The following is an 18022-nucleotide window of genomic DNA, read 5'->3' as shown; positions in this document are numbered from 1 at the left end:
GTAGTCAACAATTATTAATTTTATAAGTAAACACTCGAAGTGATATTGAAAAATGTTGAAAAAACCAAACTCATTTAATTAATTTACAGCTTTTTTTTCTTGTTTTCAGATAAGGGAAGCAAAATAGTCTCTTTTTTTCCCACACTGCAGCGGAGACAAAAGGAAAAAATTGGTTATGAACCTTTTGGTAGGATACAAAACCTAGGATTTATTCAGTTTTCAGTTTTATTTTTTTATTTTTCTTGAAATATTTAAGTGCCCGTTTTCGATTTTACACATTAATTATGGTTTATTATTATTTCGTAAATTTAAAATAATATTCCAGAAACTTTATTCATTTGAGTATTTATTTTTATTCAAATAAAATGATATCAAAATTTTATTTCATGCGACCACTTTAAAATTTGCCTATGCAAACAGTTGAAACTTGCACCGAACAATAAATAAATCGGCGCCCTGCACGTGAAGGGCGGCGTGGTTGTCGAGTTGGATAGCAAACCGTGTTGAGGTCTGGCAACTTTTTATCCATCTCAGGCCATATAATAATATGGTCACGAACTGGGGCGAGCATGCAAAATCGGGAATAATATACCCTGGCTGGCAGCAGCCGCGCGCGCGAGTTTTCACTTTAAGCTCTTCATTTTTTCCCGTGAATTATCCTCACAAGTGATCCATTTCCATCAAACACGCGGCCACGTCTGGTGTGTCTACTGAGCACCGTTATTTCTTATCAAGGCCAATTCTTGGCAGCGACCTTCAACTTTGCGATTGGGGTGCAGCTTTTGACGCAAAACTATTACCGTGTTTGAGAAGAAACGTTAAATTCAGCGTTTTAGTACTTTGCATGCTCAAATTACAGCCAACCATAATTTTTGCTGTATGCAAATTAATGAACGCTGATATTTGCGGACATTGAATTGAATTTTATGATTCAGTTGCGCAATACGGGAAGAAAATAACTTTTATGGGTTATTGCATAAATCTTAATGCAAATTAAGGTGATTTATTGGTTATATTTAGCTCTATTAACTTTTTGATATGCATAAGTAAATTTCACAAGTTGCATAATCAAATGTCTGGAACCGTCCTCTAGGGGTTAACAAGGAATTACATACAAACTATAAATTATAAAAAAAATTAAAATAGTTTTAAGAGGTTGCCGAGATAATAATATTTTTTAATAAAATAAGATTTTTATTTTATTAGAGTTTGGTGAATTGAGAAAGAATTTTTGTAAGAAATCCTTTACTTTTAAGCTTTTCTTTGTCGTACAGTTCAAGGAAAACACGATGCTCTTTTTATTTGAATCGTCCTCGTTCACTTCAAAGCCGGAAACTTCGTTGCTCTCAACAAACAAGGGCTTCGAAGAGAAGGGACTGCCTAATTTGCCCCGAAAGCCTCCATAGTGAAATGCTGGCCAATTTCTTTGTGTGTGCGATCGGGTGCTTTGCTCTGGGACTGACGAAGACCCAAGGGCGCGTCGGGGTTCTGCCAAAAGGTTCCGAGGGAGAATGCGCATGAGTGACTCGCCGAAGGCTCGGAGCAATGTCGAGTCTCGCCCGCTTCCACACTCGCTCTCCTGCTACTACTCCACACGCAACTCGCGTCTCTCTCGATCTCTCTCTTTCTCTCTCAACCTTCTCCCCTGTACTTTTTGCCCAGCCACCAGGTAAGACTTCAAATTTCCATCTTTCCGCGCTGTTCCTTTTTTAAGTTCGGCCGGCGGGCTCTGATTTGCCTTTTAAATTCACTTCAAAGGCCTTATTATGCAGATTTAAATGCTAAACGCAAAATTCAGCTTTATAAAATGCTGAGAGGCCCCACTTTTACTTTTACCCTCCGTAAAGCAAAGTTTTTATGACACTCCTGGCACATATTAATTGTCCGCATTAAATCAGCCGCCATGACCAGCATAGCTGGTAAAGTTAATTTATTTTACCGTGTTTTGCGTGATCTCCACAAACTTTAAACGGCCCGATTTTTCCCGCTGCGTAGTTTGTGCAAAAATCTCTTGAAAGATTATAAATTATAGAAAGAAAATTCCATTAAAAAAAACCTTTTTAGTCTTTGCAATAAACTAATTTTACGCACTTGCCTTGTTTGCTTTGTTCCCTGGCGCATAATTTTTATGGTCGGGAAACTCACAAAGTTCATACTCTTTGTTGGAGTAAATTGCTTCCGCCGTAAACATTTCCCGTTCTCGGGAATTGCTTGCGCTTCGTTGGCGTTCCGTCTCTTTTTATATTTTGAAGTATATCTCGAGCGAACGTTTTTTTATTTTATTGAAACACAAAAGAAATCCAAGAAAGTTCTCAGTCATCAGCAGAAAAGCATTTTGCACACAATGCTGACTGAACTACCTTTTTATCGCTGTAATTCCCTTCTTATTTCTCTGCCAGTCTCATTTTTCACAAAGAGCGGACAATTGGAGTGAGAAATTGGCCTGAAGCTGTCGGCAGTTGAGATTTCAATCTGGAATGACCGAAATTTAAAACTGATGTTGGAGAGAGAAAAAGTGTTCCGCAATTTTCTTTACTCTTGAGCGAGCGCTAAGGGTGGTCGTTCATTATTTTGCGAACACAGCAGAGAAGCAGCGCGAGGCTGAACAAATTAATCTGCGCTACAAAGCAAAGCTGCTGCGTGGACCGTGCGTTATTAGCAAAAGAACGGCACTCGCTTGATAAAATGCTTAATTAAAACGTTGCTCAGGATTTATGGAACAGAGGATTTTCCACAGTCTCGCAAATCAATTTTCCGTTTTTCAAAATGAAGGCAAGGGATTTTGCTGAATCTCTTTTTTATGTTGTTTTTTTCCACCTTTTTTCAGCCCTCCATAGCACAGATAAAAACAAAATAATAGGAAAGCACATTACAAAACTGCTGTCATGCCTTAGCTCCTCCATCTTTTTCGCAACAGCTGCTGTTGCACTTGGAAACCGCAAGTCTTATTGTTTTTTTCCCAGGATGGCAGCGGCATGATCCTCTTAGGCTTTTGGGCCGGGCATGCTTAGAGTGGAATATATTGAACCAAAGATTTAAGCTAGAGCTGCCGACGTAGGAAAAGCATTGTTCTTCTATAGCATTTGATAAGAAGGCCGATTTATTAATAAATCCTCTCAGTGGTCTAATCTTTAAATTTTTGCAACTTCAAAGCGTCCTAGAGAGCAACAAATAATTTTTAAAAAAACTTTCAAACGCCTAATTTGGACAACAATATTATCAAATTTTCTGTACAATCACTTTTTTGACCAAAAGGTCAAACAGATGTATTGATTAATAAGAGTGGAGGTTCTCCACTGAAGTTTTATGATCCCTGTGTATCAAAGTTAGAAAATCAATAAGTCGTGAGCATAGAGCTCTTGTGCAAAAATAGTATCATAGCAGAGGAACGTGTGAATTATTAATTCCGTTCGCCATGGCAACAACGAGATTAAATCACAGCCTGACTGAGCGATGTGCATTGTGGCGGCAGATTGAAAGGCTACCAATCAATCGATAAAATTGGGATGCTCCCAGAAATTTTATTTTGTGTTTTTTCGCGTTGCCACCCTCGCGGGAAAGTTTGACATAGACTCGGAGAGTTTAGAGCTTCTCTTTTCCAATCGATTTGGAGGCGTATCAATATGAGTATTAATAATTGACGTGCGCCGAGCAAGTCTACTAATTATTGAAGCATGTGGATCTATAGAGAAGCTCAAGCTGTCCAGATTTATTAATTAATTACTTTTTAGATAATTGCAGTTAATAAATTTTTTTTTAATCCATTTATCTTAAACTTCTGTAATTTAATTTCTTTTGCTGCCGTGGAGCAAACATAACCACTTCTGTTCAGAGCGGATATTAAATTATTAATTTTTGGCACGGGAGACAGACATGACAGACACTGGCCCAACTTTTCGTCCATTTCTCCAGCAGTTTTAAAGGAGCCCTGGAGGCGCATTCATGAATTATTTAACCCCCTTCCCCCGCAGGGATTATATCGCACCCCGGGCGCCAGTGAACAAACTTTGACGCATTTTACATCTACCTTGAAAATTCAGTCAAGTTTTGATGAGAAAGTGAGCGCATCTTGCGTATGCGCAGACCCGGCTCTTAATTAGACATTTTTTCCATTTCACAGAATTTTGCCGCTATAAAATTCAGCAGAACCCTGTGTGAATGTTAACTGCTACCCGGTTCTCTTTGATGGTGTCGGCAGCACCCAACCGTCCTCTTTTTAAAATTTGCACGTTGAAAGACGTGCTTAGCAGATGAGGTCTTTTTACTTCGTCGAAAACTTTCTCGTTTCACAAAAATACTCATCTTTTGCGAGTGTGTTTATTCTCAGTGCGGCAAGCGCATTCTGTATTTAATGAATTTCACTGGGGAAACACACGAACGAACCAACACACAGCGCGCCCACGAAATTATGGTCATTACGGATGCGGCGTGTGCGTGAGTTTTGGCCCCCATTTCATATATCCCAGGGGTGAGAGCGCCGCGGGGGATTTTGGCAACCCTAACAATACAAACGCCCAAAGTACATGCATCATTCTGCACAAAGTGTAATAATACACTTCTTCTAACAGGTGTGGACACAATTTTTCGCCTTTCTTTTCTGGTCACAACTATTATTGTCGGACTGCGTGCAAAACTCACAAAGGAAGTGTGGAAATAACACTATATTTCTGTCCGTCCTGAGAGAGGCCAGGTCAACGGGAATCTTTTGTTCAAAGGCGCCAGCGCTAAATCGATTTCTGTCCTCGCAGCGCTCTGCTGAAGAAATAGAGAACTTGCTTTTAAATTCAGAAAATATTTAAAAACAGAATGAATTTAAAATTTTTTAAGTGCGTCAGAAGGTTATGCAGGTTTATTATTAGCTTCTTTTTGTTGGCAGGCAAAAAAAAAACTGACTGACAATGGAGGTATATTTTTTACTCTGGCATTTGTAATCCGGTCTGTCTCCTTGCTGATGTTATTTCGCTCACAATCAGATTTGTCCTGTTTCAACACCTCTCTCACTGCGTCTCACTGTAATTTGTAAATTACACATCTGGTTTTTCAGTTGCTTTTATTTTCTGTCTCATACCATTTCGTTGCGGCAATAGATGCACCAACTACATGGTAATATTATAAAATCCAATAGTTTTCTCGTTAACCTTGTATTTCGTCGCTCACTAGCACTTTAATCTCTTAAAAGGAGTTCCAGGGAGGGACACATAATGCTCTGCTGAGGGTTGGGGCCCCAGCTTGATGTTTTTCTTCCACTTAACAACCCTCCCTTTTCTTAATTTGGCACAAAGGCGAGAATGTCATGCAGCTCGTTAGTGCAAAAATTATTCGGAGAAAATTTTCTCTAAAAAAAGTCTGCTACTTTTCAGCAAAGCACAACCAGAAAAGGATTTTTTACTTAAAAGATGAGAAATTGCAAGGCATATGACATATAGAGCAGTAAATTTTTTATAGGGTAGGAAAAACTCCATGACTGCCTCATTTCATAATAAATGAGGGAAAACTTCCCGATGGCATCAAAAGCCACAAAATATTATGAATGTTGTTTTTGTGTTTCCAAAAAGGCTGATGAGAAAATGTGATATGATAGGTATCAGAGAGTGTACATTATTCATGTAAAAGCTCTGCAGTCATATAGCGGTGGTTTTCACCCTCATGATATGTTTCTATTTGTTCTTTTTGTGTTGCTGTTAATTATCTGTTGCGCAGCACTAACAGTGAAACCATTTAAATATACATTTCAGTACAGCCTTCTGCTTCGAAAGAGAGAACATATTATTTTTTTGCTAGAATAACATTTCTGATTATACGTTTTACTTTGTGCTCTGACTCTCAAAGGACTAATTGCTATCATTATTTTATCTTCTTGCTCCCAGATCAAAAGCCCCGACTTGCAGTATTTGAGGGGGATATTCAGATTTAAATCAACATCATATAAAATAAACGAGACAATACCTACTATAGTTCCATCGTTTAGAAATGCTTATGCCGACAAATTAACAATTGTTTTGAAGAGGCTCTTCATACCCCGTTCACCTATACAAAGCAACCTCTCAACTAATTATAACGCTAGGTCAACAAATCAATAATATTTTATTGTGGCTCTTGAGTCTACAAGCCCTTTATTGGTGGCTTTAGATGAATTGAATCACAGAGGCAGATTTAACACATCGCGCTACCGCCTAGAAAACTCTGTCACTTTCTGAATCCGAGTCTTTCTCCTCGTTTGTTTGCCTAACTTGTGATGTGCTTGCAAAGTTTTTTTTTATTTATCCATCAAAGTTTCCAAACTTTCATATCTTTCGCATTTATTTACTTATTTTTTTTTAATTAATAACCATAAATAACAATATTATTGAAGATGCTGAAAATAATTTCGCATTTAGTAAACAGCACAAATTTTAATCGACTAATTACAAGCAAACATTAGAAGTCAAATTTTATTAATTTTATAAATTTTATTTGTAAAAAAGGTTGATGTGAGTTGTGGTCTGTGTAGCACATCCCTCGTCGTTAGCAAATAAAAAGAGGTCGACGCGCAGAGATGCCCTAGGGGCGTGCAATGATGTACAAGCAAAACAGGTGTAATGCGCCTGTTGGCTGAATGTTTAGTCGGCTTTAACGTGCTGAGAGTAAGGGGGCTTTTGTGTGCATACCATTATTGACACTTACAGGCTTCTGACGACTTCATAATGTGCGTTAACAAAGAAAAACCAGCAGCCGACTTCTGTATATAGAAAGGAAAATTCGTCAAGAAATTATACATTCAACGTGGTCATGCACGTTGCTCATTTTTAATTTAATTCTATCTATATTTGGTCAAAACCCCTATTTTCAACTCATGAAATATGCTTTTTGTATTAATTATTATATTTTTTCTTTTTAAAAATACCATAAATAATTTAATTTAAATCCAAATACCATCTGCTCCCTCTCTTTCTTCTGCAATGACCACATTAAGTACGAACAAAAAGAACATATGGCAGGTTGACTCGTCTGTTGATTGTAAGGCAGCTTGTGTCAGTTTTTTCTCATTCAGATATTTGCATGGCTCGTGGGTTGTGAATAATTCATATGGGAGAGATTTCTCTTTAAGATATGCCGGCATTGAAGAGCTCACGCGGAACTATATATCAACTATTGAAAAAGGGTAGAGGTGCAGTAAATATACTCTATAGCCGCGGTCTTGTGAGCCTCAAATTAAGGCACGTAAAATACAAGACCATTTTTCCTTAACATGAGCTCGGCCACTCCGGCGGGGTCGAAAAATTCAAATGAGCAAGGATCGAAGCATGAAATATTGATGCGCAACTGCTCTGCTCCTCCCCAAACCAGGTGACTACTCACGCACGCAGCTCCACAAAATAAAAAAGAAACAGGTGACCTGCATTTTATTGCCCACAAACGTGTTCTGCCTATTTTAGCGTGCTAGAAAAAAAGGTATCAGCAAATTCCAATGAATGGCTTAACACACGCTAGAAATTATACTTACAGCGCAATAATCTTTCGCTTCCTTCTGACAATGAGATTTCATTAACATTTCCAATTTCCATCGTGAATGCTCAATTCACGTGGGGCTAATGTCAATATGTGGTGTCGGCAGTTTTGCCGTCGCAACCTTTCAACTTCTTGAATCACGGCCCATACAAAGAGCCAGCAGGGACAGATTTGAGAGTGACTGCTGCGTATTGATTGCTTGGAAGCCCAGAGCCATTCGGCCGCCCATAAAATGCATTCGCCGTGCGTGCCTTTTGTTACAAAATATCAGCTAGATGATCATTTTCAGTTTTTCCCTTTCCGCAGAGACTGAGTTTATTGAAAAAAGTTACGTTTTATTTCCATAGCTACGCAATCATATTTTATATTTTTGATAGAAGTGTTTTTTTTTTTTTTTTTTTTGATACTCAATTTTTACAAAAGTGTCAAAATACATTGCATTTTTGTTCAAAAAAATTTTAATCCAAAATCCAAATGTTATAAAAAAAAATATACTAAAAACAGCTTCAGTAAAAAATTAAAGTTTCCTTAGGATAAAGTTACTTTAAGAATTGCAATTTGATTTAATGCATGTTTAAAGCACTATTAAGTTCTGTTAGGTTTATTAATTTTGTGTGAATAGAATTTAAAAAAAGCATAATTGCGTCGGGAGTATTTTACACCTGTCGTCGCCTTGTAAATTGATAGAAATTGATATTCTACCATAGGTTGTTTGCATACCATGTATGATTACCGTGTGCGTGAGGGATGGAGTGGAGGTGACGAGCAGTTCGTAGATCCTTCTGTGTGAGACACGAGAGAGCTGGGAAGGAACGGAGTGTTCAAATATTTAGCCTCTCGTGTACGCGGCATTTGCATGTGAGGCAAGCAGTCTTGTAGGAAAAGTAGCCCTTAATTTATTCATGAGGCACGACGCGTACACTTGACTAAACAATAAGTAGAGACCATCGCACTCAGAATTATTCTTCTCCTGGGCTTGCAAATACTTCTGTCGGGAATTCGCTGACAAGTTCTCAAAACTCACATAAGAGATACGGAGCTTGATGCTCGAGCTCAATGTACAGTGCCTTTCGATGCGCAGTTTCCTTAAATTCAAGATAATTATGTAGCATCATTAAAACTTTTTGCCTTTCGTAATATTTCCTGCGCACATAACAATAAAGTTACAACTTTTCCCTTTTTTAAGCAAACATTGTAAAAATACAGCAAAATACCGACAAGAAACTTTAACTATACCCGCGCCACAGGGTGACAGCAGGGTTGTCCATGTGAAGGAAATTCTAGCCAAAAATGCGGTCTGATTTTTATTAAAGAAGAAGGAGAGAGAAACCATTTTATTATATGGGCTGCAGAGGACCTTTCGCCAGTTGGCATGATATTAAAATTTCCACCGCTCAACAGCTCGCTCATTGATTTTTTCCCTGCTTTTCCCTGCGCGGTAATCTGATTATGGAGGAAAGGGGATGCATTAAAATAGTAATAAAACAGAGCTTTACGAGCCTTTTATTTTATTTAACAGTTCATTTAGGAAAGAATTTTTTACTTCTCATTTATTTAAAAGTGCGTAAAGAGAAAAACATCAGCTATAAAAATACGATCTTGCTTTCTAAGTTGAGATATTTTAAAGCAGTTTTGGTATTAAACGCTAGGTAAACAAAGTTGTACAAGGGACGTAATGAAGCTGTTGGTGCTTTTGGTATAATAATGTTCTGCAATACAGGTTTGCTGCATATTTCATGGGTATTTACCCCTCCATTAATTACACACGTAAACGTGACAAGAGTTGTTTGCTTTCTCCAGCCAACCGACTGTTGATCATCCTTCGTACAGGAACAGGGGATGGTTGATTAATTACTCTTTGGCTCTTGCAAAAAGCATGGCTCTCAAATAACCGCGCGTGCCAAACAGCAGGTTGCTCACTTACCTAGACGGGAAACTTAATCAACAGAATTTTATTACTTGATAAAATTACATTGCAACGCTTGGATTTATTAAAAATTTGATTATTTTTACTTAAATTTATGCCGATAAAAAAATTAAAATTGTTTTTTAAACTTGTAAATAAAATAAGTGGAAAAATTAGAGTAATACATGTTCTTGCTTGATTGTTTCAGAACATCAATCATGAGTTCTGCTGAGGCCGCAGCTAGGAAAAAGCTTAACTTTGAGAAGGCGACCAACTTCATGCGCCAGTTCAGGGACCCTGAGACGCGCGATCTCAAAAAGCTCTCCGCCAACCAGTTCATGGACGTCTGGAGCCACTACGATAAGGATGGTATGAACAAATTTAAAATCATTTATGATAATTTATCGCGTTCGCTATAATTCCTGCAACTTTATTAATTATTATAAAATTTATTCTTGTGCTTAAGGAAACGGTTATATCGAGGGAACTGAGCTCGACGGATTTCTAAAAGAGTTTGTGTCTAGTGCCAACGCGTCCGATGTCAGCCCGGAGGTGAGTAAAGAATCAATTATCATATTTCTAAGTTAAAACTATTTAATACAAATAATACATTGACAAAAAAATAAACATCTTTATTTTTAAAAACTAAATTAAATGAGAAAATTTGAAACTCAAGTTTCTAATTTTCCGAGAAAATTTTATATCAGAGACTGGTGGATGGTGAGGTGGGTCTGGACTATATCTGGGGCTCGAGTGTGAAAGGTCTGCTGGGAATGATACCTAGGCGTCTGCTGACGGAGTGTATCAGTTAGAGCTGGTCTCTGCGGCTACATCTCAGCTAATACAGATAGGCCATGTCAAACGAAATTCTGTTTGCGTTGCTAAGGCATCAGCGGATTTGCCGGAGTCAAAGCAAGAGCCGAGATTAGTACGTGTCGTGCTGCAAAACTGCCACCTCGCTTCCTTTTGAAGGGTCGCCGCAGCTTTCCGCGCATTTTCTAGATATGACTCGCATACATACGCTCCTCGGGCTAGCTGATAAAAAGTTTCCCAGAAAAAACCGTTTCTTCAAGTAATGAAAAAGACCTTCCATTACAATAATTTCTTTTTCATTTTGCCTAGAGTTTTAATAGCTTAAAAAATAGCAAGTTCTTGTGTCAAAGTCAAAAGAAATACGAAGCACATCTGCAAAAAGCATTTTTTTCAGGCCACTCACTCTCACGCAGTTGGCAAACGAAATTGACTTTTAATGGGTCTTCCTTCGCCCACCACTTGTCTACATGCTTGATCCATTACCGTTAATTTGCAATTTCCTTCTGGCATTTCAGCAGAATTGAGTCGAGCAAGGGTGCGGCGGCATGACAACTGGAATTAACTCGGCTTGCTGGTTATTCCAGCAGCGAACAATGCGCTGCTTATTTCCGTATAAATACATTTTCGAAGTCGCGCGCGTAATTGTATTTTCTCAGCTTGCTCCACTCTGAAATCAAGCCCGACATTGTCAAAACACGTACGATAAAATTTTCTGGAACTATATTACAGCCGAGTTCTCACCAACAAACTTCCACGGTGAAGAGAAGTGTTAGGTTGTCAGCTGGAAACACACTGAGAACCAAATTATTGCTGTAAATTTAATTTATTTATATAAAAAAAATTATTAAACAATATTGTTTCCAACTTTTTTAGTCTCTGTCATTTTTGGTGCCGATTAGTTCACGATTATTAAACCATCTGAATCATAAAATAATAATTTTTTTCTCTCTCTGATCTAAATATAGCAGTTTCCTTTGAGAGGCTTCAGTAAATACGGAAAATTTTGTTGATTTTATGTGTCAGTTGAATCGTGTTTGGAATGACCGAGTGTTTTTATTGACCAAATCACCTGCACACTGCTCATCAGCGCTCGCGTGTTTCACGGCTTTGTTTGCGTGGTGCTTATTTTTAAAAGCTTCCTTCTGACCGATTCAATGTGTTTTGTGTTTATTAGCTCAAACCAGCGCAGGTGGAGCAGTTTGAAGTGGGCCAATGGCCTATTTCCAGCTGCGCGTATCATCTAGATTAATAAAAAATCCATGGTGGTACTTTTATTCCTTTTTTACTGGAAGTGGAAGCATTATAAAAATGTAAACGGCAATATTAAAAAATAATTTCTCTCACGCGCTGGGTAACTTTGCTTTGACCCTTTCACAAAAGAGACCAGTATGAATTTCCAATCCATTGAATACAGCTCAAATAATTTGATTAGGAAATGATCCACATTTATAGCTTGGTGATAAATTATACTGTCGGAAGTCAAATGTTAAATGCTTCTTGCAATTCTAGATTTTACAGGGATAGATTGAATTAATTAATCTGGTGGCCCTAACAAGCGAGAAAGGTGACGGGGATTTTTACACGTGGTTGGCTTGCAATCGCAAATTATTCCCGGCAAATATTGATCCCCTCGGGCAAATATTGACTCAGGCTAGTCTAGCTGACCCAGCCACCTCAGGCTCTGCTGACTCAATTTCGGTTCACCTGTATTGTTCCAGGCCGTCTCCGATGCAGTGCTCGCCGAACTCAAGGCCTGCTTCCTCGAGGCGTATGATGACAACCAAGATGGGAAAATCGACATTAGGGAGGTAAATATATATGCAAAGTTGACGAAAAAAATGACTTGAATAATCATCAGCGGCATGTTTTTCCAGAGTCGATTTAATGATACCGCGCAGTGCCGCGTCGAGATAAAAAAAAATCGTTTTTCTTCTTATTTTTAAGGAAAATGGCAAGCCAATTTTATACTATGCAGCGCAGTTTCGTAGCCTTGAGAATTTTTCACCGCAAACTTTGCTGGAACTGACAGCCAGATACTTTGATTGTTTACTAAAAATTCTTTATACATAATAAACATCGGACGAGCCATGAGATAAAAAATTAAGTTAACGTCAATCAACGATGTCATGGTAATTAGATTGTGGCCGTTTAGAAGTTTTTTTCGTCATAGGACGCTTTTGGCACAGTGCCCAGCAAATTTCCCAAGCGTGAAATTCGCACGCGATTATTTCGGTGGTGCTTTTCATTGCTTTTTATTTTGATGCGCATTGTCGTGAACTTTGCCGGAAAAACGGGTGCGCGCCGCGTCCCCAGGGGCTATTAATCTACTGCCCATTATATCGTAAAAGATTTTCCACGGGAAGCGCCGGCAAAATGGTCTCAATTAGACTGTTATTTCTGGACTATAAAATTCATGCTTCGTGGGATAAATTTATGCCCCATTTGACGTGTATATGTGTGTGTCTTTGCAGCTGGCGCAGCTTCTGCCTATGGAGGAGAACTTCCTTCTGCTGTTCCGCTTCGATAACCCACTCGAGTCCAGCGTGGAGTTTATGAAGGTACAATTAGTAGCTTGATTATTAAGTCACTTGGGGATAGTGACTTTATAATATTATCTGCATGATTTAAACACACTGAAATTTGCATTAATGAAGCCGTGAGTAAATATATTATAAATATTACTCTTCTTGTATTTTACATAAATAAATTTATGTTATGTTTATCATTAACAATCAGTTAATTTATTTAAAATTCTGGGAGGTATTTTTTTCGTTTGTTTAAAACAATTTTACATGCAGAAATATTTCTATGAAAGTAAAAGTTTAATAGTATCCAAAATTCAGATAAACATTGTAATTTAAAAATGAAAATTTTTTCAGTTGAAATAATTTTAATAACCTTTTTTTAATATTTTTAAAGAGAGCCAAAAGTGAAAGTAATAAAAAAATTTAATTTTTTTAGCAGGATTGAAATCTTGTTTCTTAACATTGCATTTTTCTCTGCCTCAGATTTGGCGCGAGTATGACACTGATGGCAGTGGATTCATCGAGGCCGACGAGCTCAAGGTACTTTTCTAAGTATCCTTAAGCGATTTTATTTAGAGCAAATAAAGTTGTAACTTAGGCGATATTCGGAGATAAATCTTACACAAATTCCTTGTTTTGGCAGAGTTGCGCGAAACTGTCTTAGCTTTACCAGCACTAATTGCAAACCTCCAAAGTTTGTCCCGTTTTCCCTTGTGCGTTCATTACATCCCAAGCGCTCGCTCTTGAGCCAAAATAGGAGGAGCAAAACTTTTAATGTGATTTGTGTCGGTTCCAGAACTTCCTGCGTGACTTGTTGAGGGAGGCGAAAAAGATCAATGATGTGTCTGAAGATAAACTGATTGAGTACACGGACACTATGGTGAGTGCTTCATTGCGCTTTGACACCCCAGTTATATTGATCTGGTTAGGTGGAGAAAAACACGATTTATTGCTCGACCTCTGCCACACACAAAAACGCTTGATTCAGCAAACAAGGCTAAATTTTTTACCAATTGACTTTAGTACGATCAGCTCAGTCAAGCCAAGTTAATGATAATGAGAAATCTTTGAATTATTTTGCACTTTTTTAAAAGTGAAATTAATTTTTCCCACCAAAATGATTAATGAAGTCATCTTGAGTGAAATGAGGGAAAATTTCTCATCCATTGCACTTTTCAGCTCCAGGTGTTTGACGCAAACAAGGATGGGCGTCTGCAGCTTTCGGAGATGGCCAAGTACGTTTTACAATGCAAAGTTTGTTATTTTTACCTCCGTGAAAAATTTGCACACTGCGCAGCACACAATGGGTGCCTCATTAGCGCCTTTCATTTTACATATATGCAACCGTCTCCTCATACGAGGCGCGCGGGTTGCATACCCATTTATTGTACCTCCTCTTTTTGGCGTGTTGCAGGTTGCTGCCTGTACGAGAGAACTTTTTATGCAGGCAGATCTTCAAGGTAAGTGAGGTGCGCTGCAGTCTTGTGACTGTCGTGTATGTGGTGGATTGGGAATTTGAAATCAATCTCGCACTTCTTCACGTCTCGTCAATCACTTTCATAAAAAATTAAAATCAATCCTCTTTATAACCATAATCGGTTTTCGTGCACCACAACATGGTTTCGCACTTTCTCACGTAAATTATTCATTTTTTTTTTACGTTATAAACGAAAATATAAAAAACAAACATAATCTAAAATTTCATAATCTGCTTGGATGGATAATCTGTATTATTCTCTTTTCTCTCTGTGTTTATTTACATCACATTATCTAAAACTTTTCACATTATTCCTGTAATTATGAATGTAATTTTATTCCACTCCTTTCTGCCTTCCTTTTCTTCTAATCAATGTTGTGTGCTGGACGTGATGTGATTCCATAGGAAGGAATGAACAGCGTAAGTCGGCGTCCTTCGTCTAAATATTTGATCTTGCATGAAATTTAAAATTGGGTAAATTTCTGTGTAATTATTTTCCTACAAAGTTTTACAAGTTGTGTAATTTAGTTCTTTTACGCATCCATAAGTATTTTATTTTTTATGCAATGTTTAATTGTAAAAAATATTCTGAAACGACCCTAAAAAAATAATAACCGTTTTTATAAAGTTCTTATTGTTAATATTATATTATATTAGTATTTTTTTCTGAAAACCTATTTATGCAAGGAATTAATATTTTAGGGTGCAACAAAGTTGACAAAAGAAGACATTGAGCGGGTCTTCGCGCTTTACGACAGGGTAATTTAATGAAAATATACACTTTATAATACTACTTATGTATTATATTTTTGGAACACGTAATTAATAATTATATTATAACTCTCTCAGGACAACAATGGATCTATTGAGAATGAAGAACTGCGTGGCTTCCTTAAGGATCTTCTAGAACTTGTGAAAAAGGTAAGTTTTTATCATTCGATCTATTCCCCCCCCCCCTACAACATGAATATTATATTTTTTTGAAGTGTTTAATTTACTTTATAAATAATATTACGTCTTTTTTTTATTTTTGTGTTTCAGGACTACGACGCAGTTGACCTGCAAGAATTTGAGGAAACCATTCTGCGAGGCTGCGACTACAACCAGGATGGAAAAATAAGCAAGAAGGAGCTCACAATGATATTGCTGGCTTTATCAAAGACCAGCATAGAGGAAGAGTCGTCATAAATTTCAGTCACGCACAATTTTTAACAATTTATATAATTGGTAAAAACATCTTAATTGTTTGGTCTTGCCTCTTGTGATGTTGAAAACACATGAACCTTGAGAATCTGTGAAAATTCTAATTTGCACTGTTGAAATATGCTCTATATCTGTGAAAATTTATAATTTTAATCAAAAATTGTTGAAAAAAAAACTGATATTTCTTCTATAAGAGTAATCAGAAGTCTTTCCCGAAATGTATGTCTCAATTAGTCGATTGATAAGAAAATATTTTATCAACAACTGCGGCGAGCTTTCATTTTCATGGCATTGCATAATGACAAAACACTGTACAATTATTGTCTAAAGAATTTATGTTATGTTCAAAAAGGTAAAAATCCATGAAAGCACAGGAGAGTAGCACAAAATAACATAAAATTTTTATCCAAAATTAAAATAAATTCTGCTAAATTAAATGATAAAAATACTACTTATATATGTGTGGCTCCTCTTTTTGCCTAAGCACAAGTCCTAGAAAATAATTTAAAAAAATTAAAGCTAACGGCTTTGCTAAATGAAATGCACTTCTTATATCTCTTTATGATCGCAACTCAATATAACTTTAAAGTGTAATACACAGTTTTAAAGTAGCTATATATACTAGTTAAAGTCTCTCTAATGTTTACTATGGTGCTTTTAATTTACACGTCTAGAAAGTCACCAGAAAGTCCACTCGCTTATATTTCATTTGAAATTTGCACTGCAATTCTCAATGTCCTGCCAACTGATGCCAAAGAGCCATCAGTACTTGAAGTTGTCAGTCAAAAAGAAATATCTGCTGACTGGACTTTTATAAGGTCTATTTACAGAAGAAAAAATGCGCAAATTTCATTACTTTCAATACGGTGCTAATCAACTTATAAAATTATCTTTAGTCTTTAATATAATAATTAAGTTGAATTGTATAAAAGTGAGGCAAACACCTTAAGTAAAACTTTAAAGATAATTATACATGTCTATAGAAATGTAGTACGCAACTTTCTCTTTTACCGCATGTGTGGACTAAATATGTAAACAAAAAAGACACGCATTTTCAAGGCTTCCAAAAATAATTTTATGCATTGCTGATTAATCCATAGAGTTAGTTGCGATAGTATTGATTTTCCCGCTACAGAAGCTCTACAGAGATTGTGAAACCTAATATAGAAGATAAATATTATATAAGTTGTGGAACGTAAAAAAATTGCGCAAAAATATGTCAAAGTATTGAGGATTTCTTTTGTATTGGCTCTAATTATTTTATTTAATATAGAAAAATCAGGATACTCTATGGTCTAGTTCACAATTTTACATTTATTAAAGAAGTACAATTTTCCGCAAACTTCAATTATGCAATTGTAGAGTGTCTACTGCTTTTGCATTGAAATTTTTAAATTTAAACCGGTTTAAATTGTTTATATTGTCCACGCCCGGACAATTTCCCATAGTTTAAAATAAAGATTGAAATAATGGCCGCAACACCAATTTAATGCTAATGAGCCCTACATGAATGCATCAGTCACAGCAATAAGGGTTTAACAAAAAGCTGCATTAAAAACACACAACTCCTTCATATAAATGCTCACGATGACAAAAACTTATTAAATTTTAATCATTTTAATATTTACGGGACTCACAATCATATCAGAAATACAAGCAGTAAGCAAGTGCATAGCTATAAAAGTATGCTCTTTTAAAATTGACCTGAGGTTCATTTCTGGGGGCTCTGAGCTAATCAAAAGTTGCGAGATGAGAGCCGCATAATATTGCCATTTTCACACCACCATTATAATAATATTATCACAACAAGGAGAGAAGAAAACATGAGCTTTTTCAATTGATTTCAACTCTGTGCACAATTTTGGTGATGATCAATTGATTTTTAACAAAAACACCATTTTACCATACCATTATACACGCCACGTATGTATATTTACCAAATGTTACAAAAGTTGTTGAAAAAAGGCAATGTTGTAAATGTACTAAAAATATATCATGCCAATGGAAGTTTCACTTGAAAAATAGGAATAATATCAATAATATAATAGAATGGTGACGTTCGATATTACATGACATCAATTAAATTAAATGCTGCAAGTATAATATTGCTGAAGAAATTTAATTAAAATATCTGGAAATTTTAAAGTAGCAAAAATCACGTTTGTTTAATTCGGTTTGATTAACAAAAATTATGTTATTGTTGAATTTATAAACATTTGTAAAAAGAAGGTATCGCGATTTAATTATTTTAGCTGTGAGTTTTTTTTTAATATTCTTTTCTATTGTTTACTCAATCTTGTTAATATATCATGTATATGATTGATTATTAAGTAGTAATAAAATCCAAGCAGCAAAAATTATAAAATTTATTCTGCAAAAACAATAATTAAAATTTGGTGCGATTTATTTCTAATGCTCCCCTGCCGCTCCTGTAGGACCATAAATTTTTTAAATATACATGCACATTCCCTCTGAAAAAATTGAATGTTAAAAAAAATACAAGTTATTATTATATAATAAAAAGAGTGCTGCATTATTAATTTAATTTTTACGTTTCCTGTATATTGAAAACTTAAGGAAGTTAAACTACTGAAAATAATGACCATTATT

The 18022-nt window shown here is 36.3% G+C and overlaps 2 protein-coding genes across 3 annotated transcripts in view; both read left to right on the top strand.

Moving 5' to 3' along the window:
• LOC132202816 (peroxisomal membrane protein PEX13) overlaps positions 1 to 18022 on the top strand; it is a 58543-nt gene that overhangs the window by 38201 nt on the left and 2320 nt on the right. The window lies entirely within an intron of this gene.
• LOC132202574 (calbindin-32) lies at positions 1542 to 17792 on the top strand. Of its 2 annotated transcripts, XM_059629559.1 has the most exons (13): positions 1542 to 1669; positions 9603 to 9763; positions 9861 to 9946; positions 11926 to 12015; positions 12679 to 12765; positions 13216 to 13272; positions 13529 to 13612; positions 13912 to 13967; positions 14147 to 14192; positions 14615 to 14629; positions 14912 to 14968; positions 15059 to 15130; positions 15251 to 17792. In XM_059629559.1, exons 2-13 carry the CDS (start codon positions 9613 to 9615, stop codon positions 15395 to 15397), a joined length of 948 nt encoding a protein of 315 aa, XP_059485542.1. In that variant the 5' UTR covers positions 1542 to 1669; positions 9603 to 9612; the 3' UTR covers positions 15398 to 17792. The 2 variants fall into 2 exon arrangements, with proteins under 2 accessions (XP_059485542.1, XP_059485543.1); XM_059629560.1 differs by lacking the exon at positions 14615 to 14629.

This window comes from Neocloeon triangulifer, unplaced genomic scaffold (genome assembly GCF_031216515.1).
Source record: "Neocloeon triangulifer isolate White Clay Creek 2 clone unplaced genomic scaffold, ASM3121651v1 ptg000015l, whole genome shotgun sequence".
NCBI lineage: Eukaryota > Metazoa > Arthropoda > Insecta > Ephemeroptera > Baetidae > Neocloeon > Neocloeon triangulifer.
Note: the sequence above shows the minus strand (reverse complement) of the source record. Positions and strands in the feature narration are given on the sequence as shown.

What these genes read in the sequence shown, in the direction of transcription:
- LOC132202574 (XM_059629559.1), top strand. Translation starts at nt 9,613, where the DNA reads ATGAGTTCTGCTGAGGCCGCAGCTAGGAAAAAGCTTAACTTTGAGAAG. An exon ending in CCAGCGTGGAGTTTATGAAG is followed by an intron (nt 12,766 to 13,215) that starts GTACAATTAGTA and finishes TCTCTGCCTCAG; the next exon opens with ATTTGGCGCGAGTATGACAC. An exon ending in CAGCTTTCGGAGATGGCCAA is followed by an intron (nt 13,968 to 14,146) that starts GTACGTTTTACA and finishes GGCGTGTTGCAG; the next exon opens with GTTGCTGCCTGTACGAGAGA.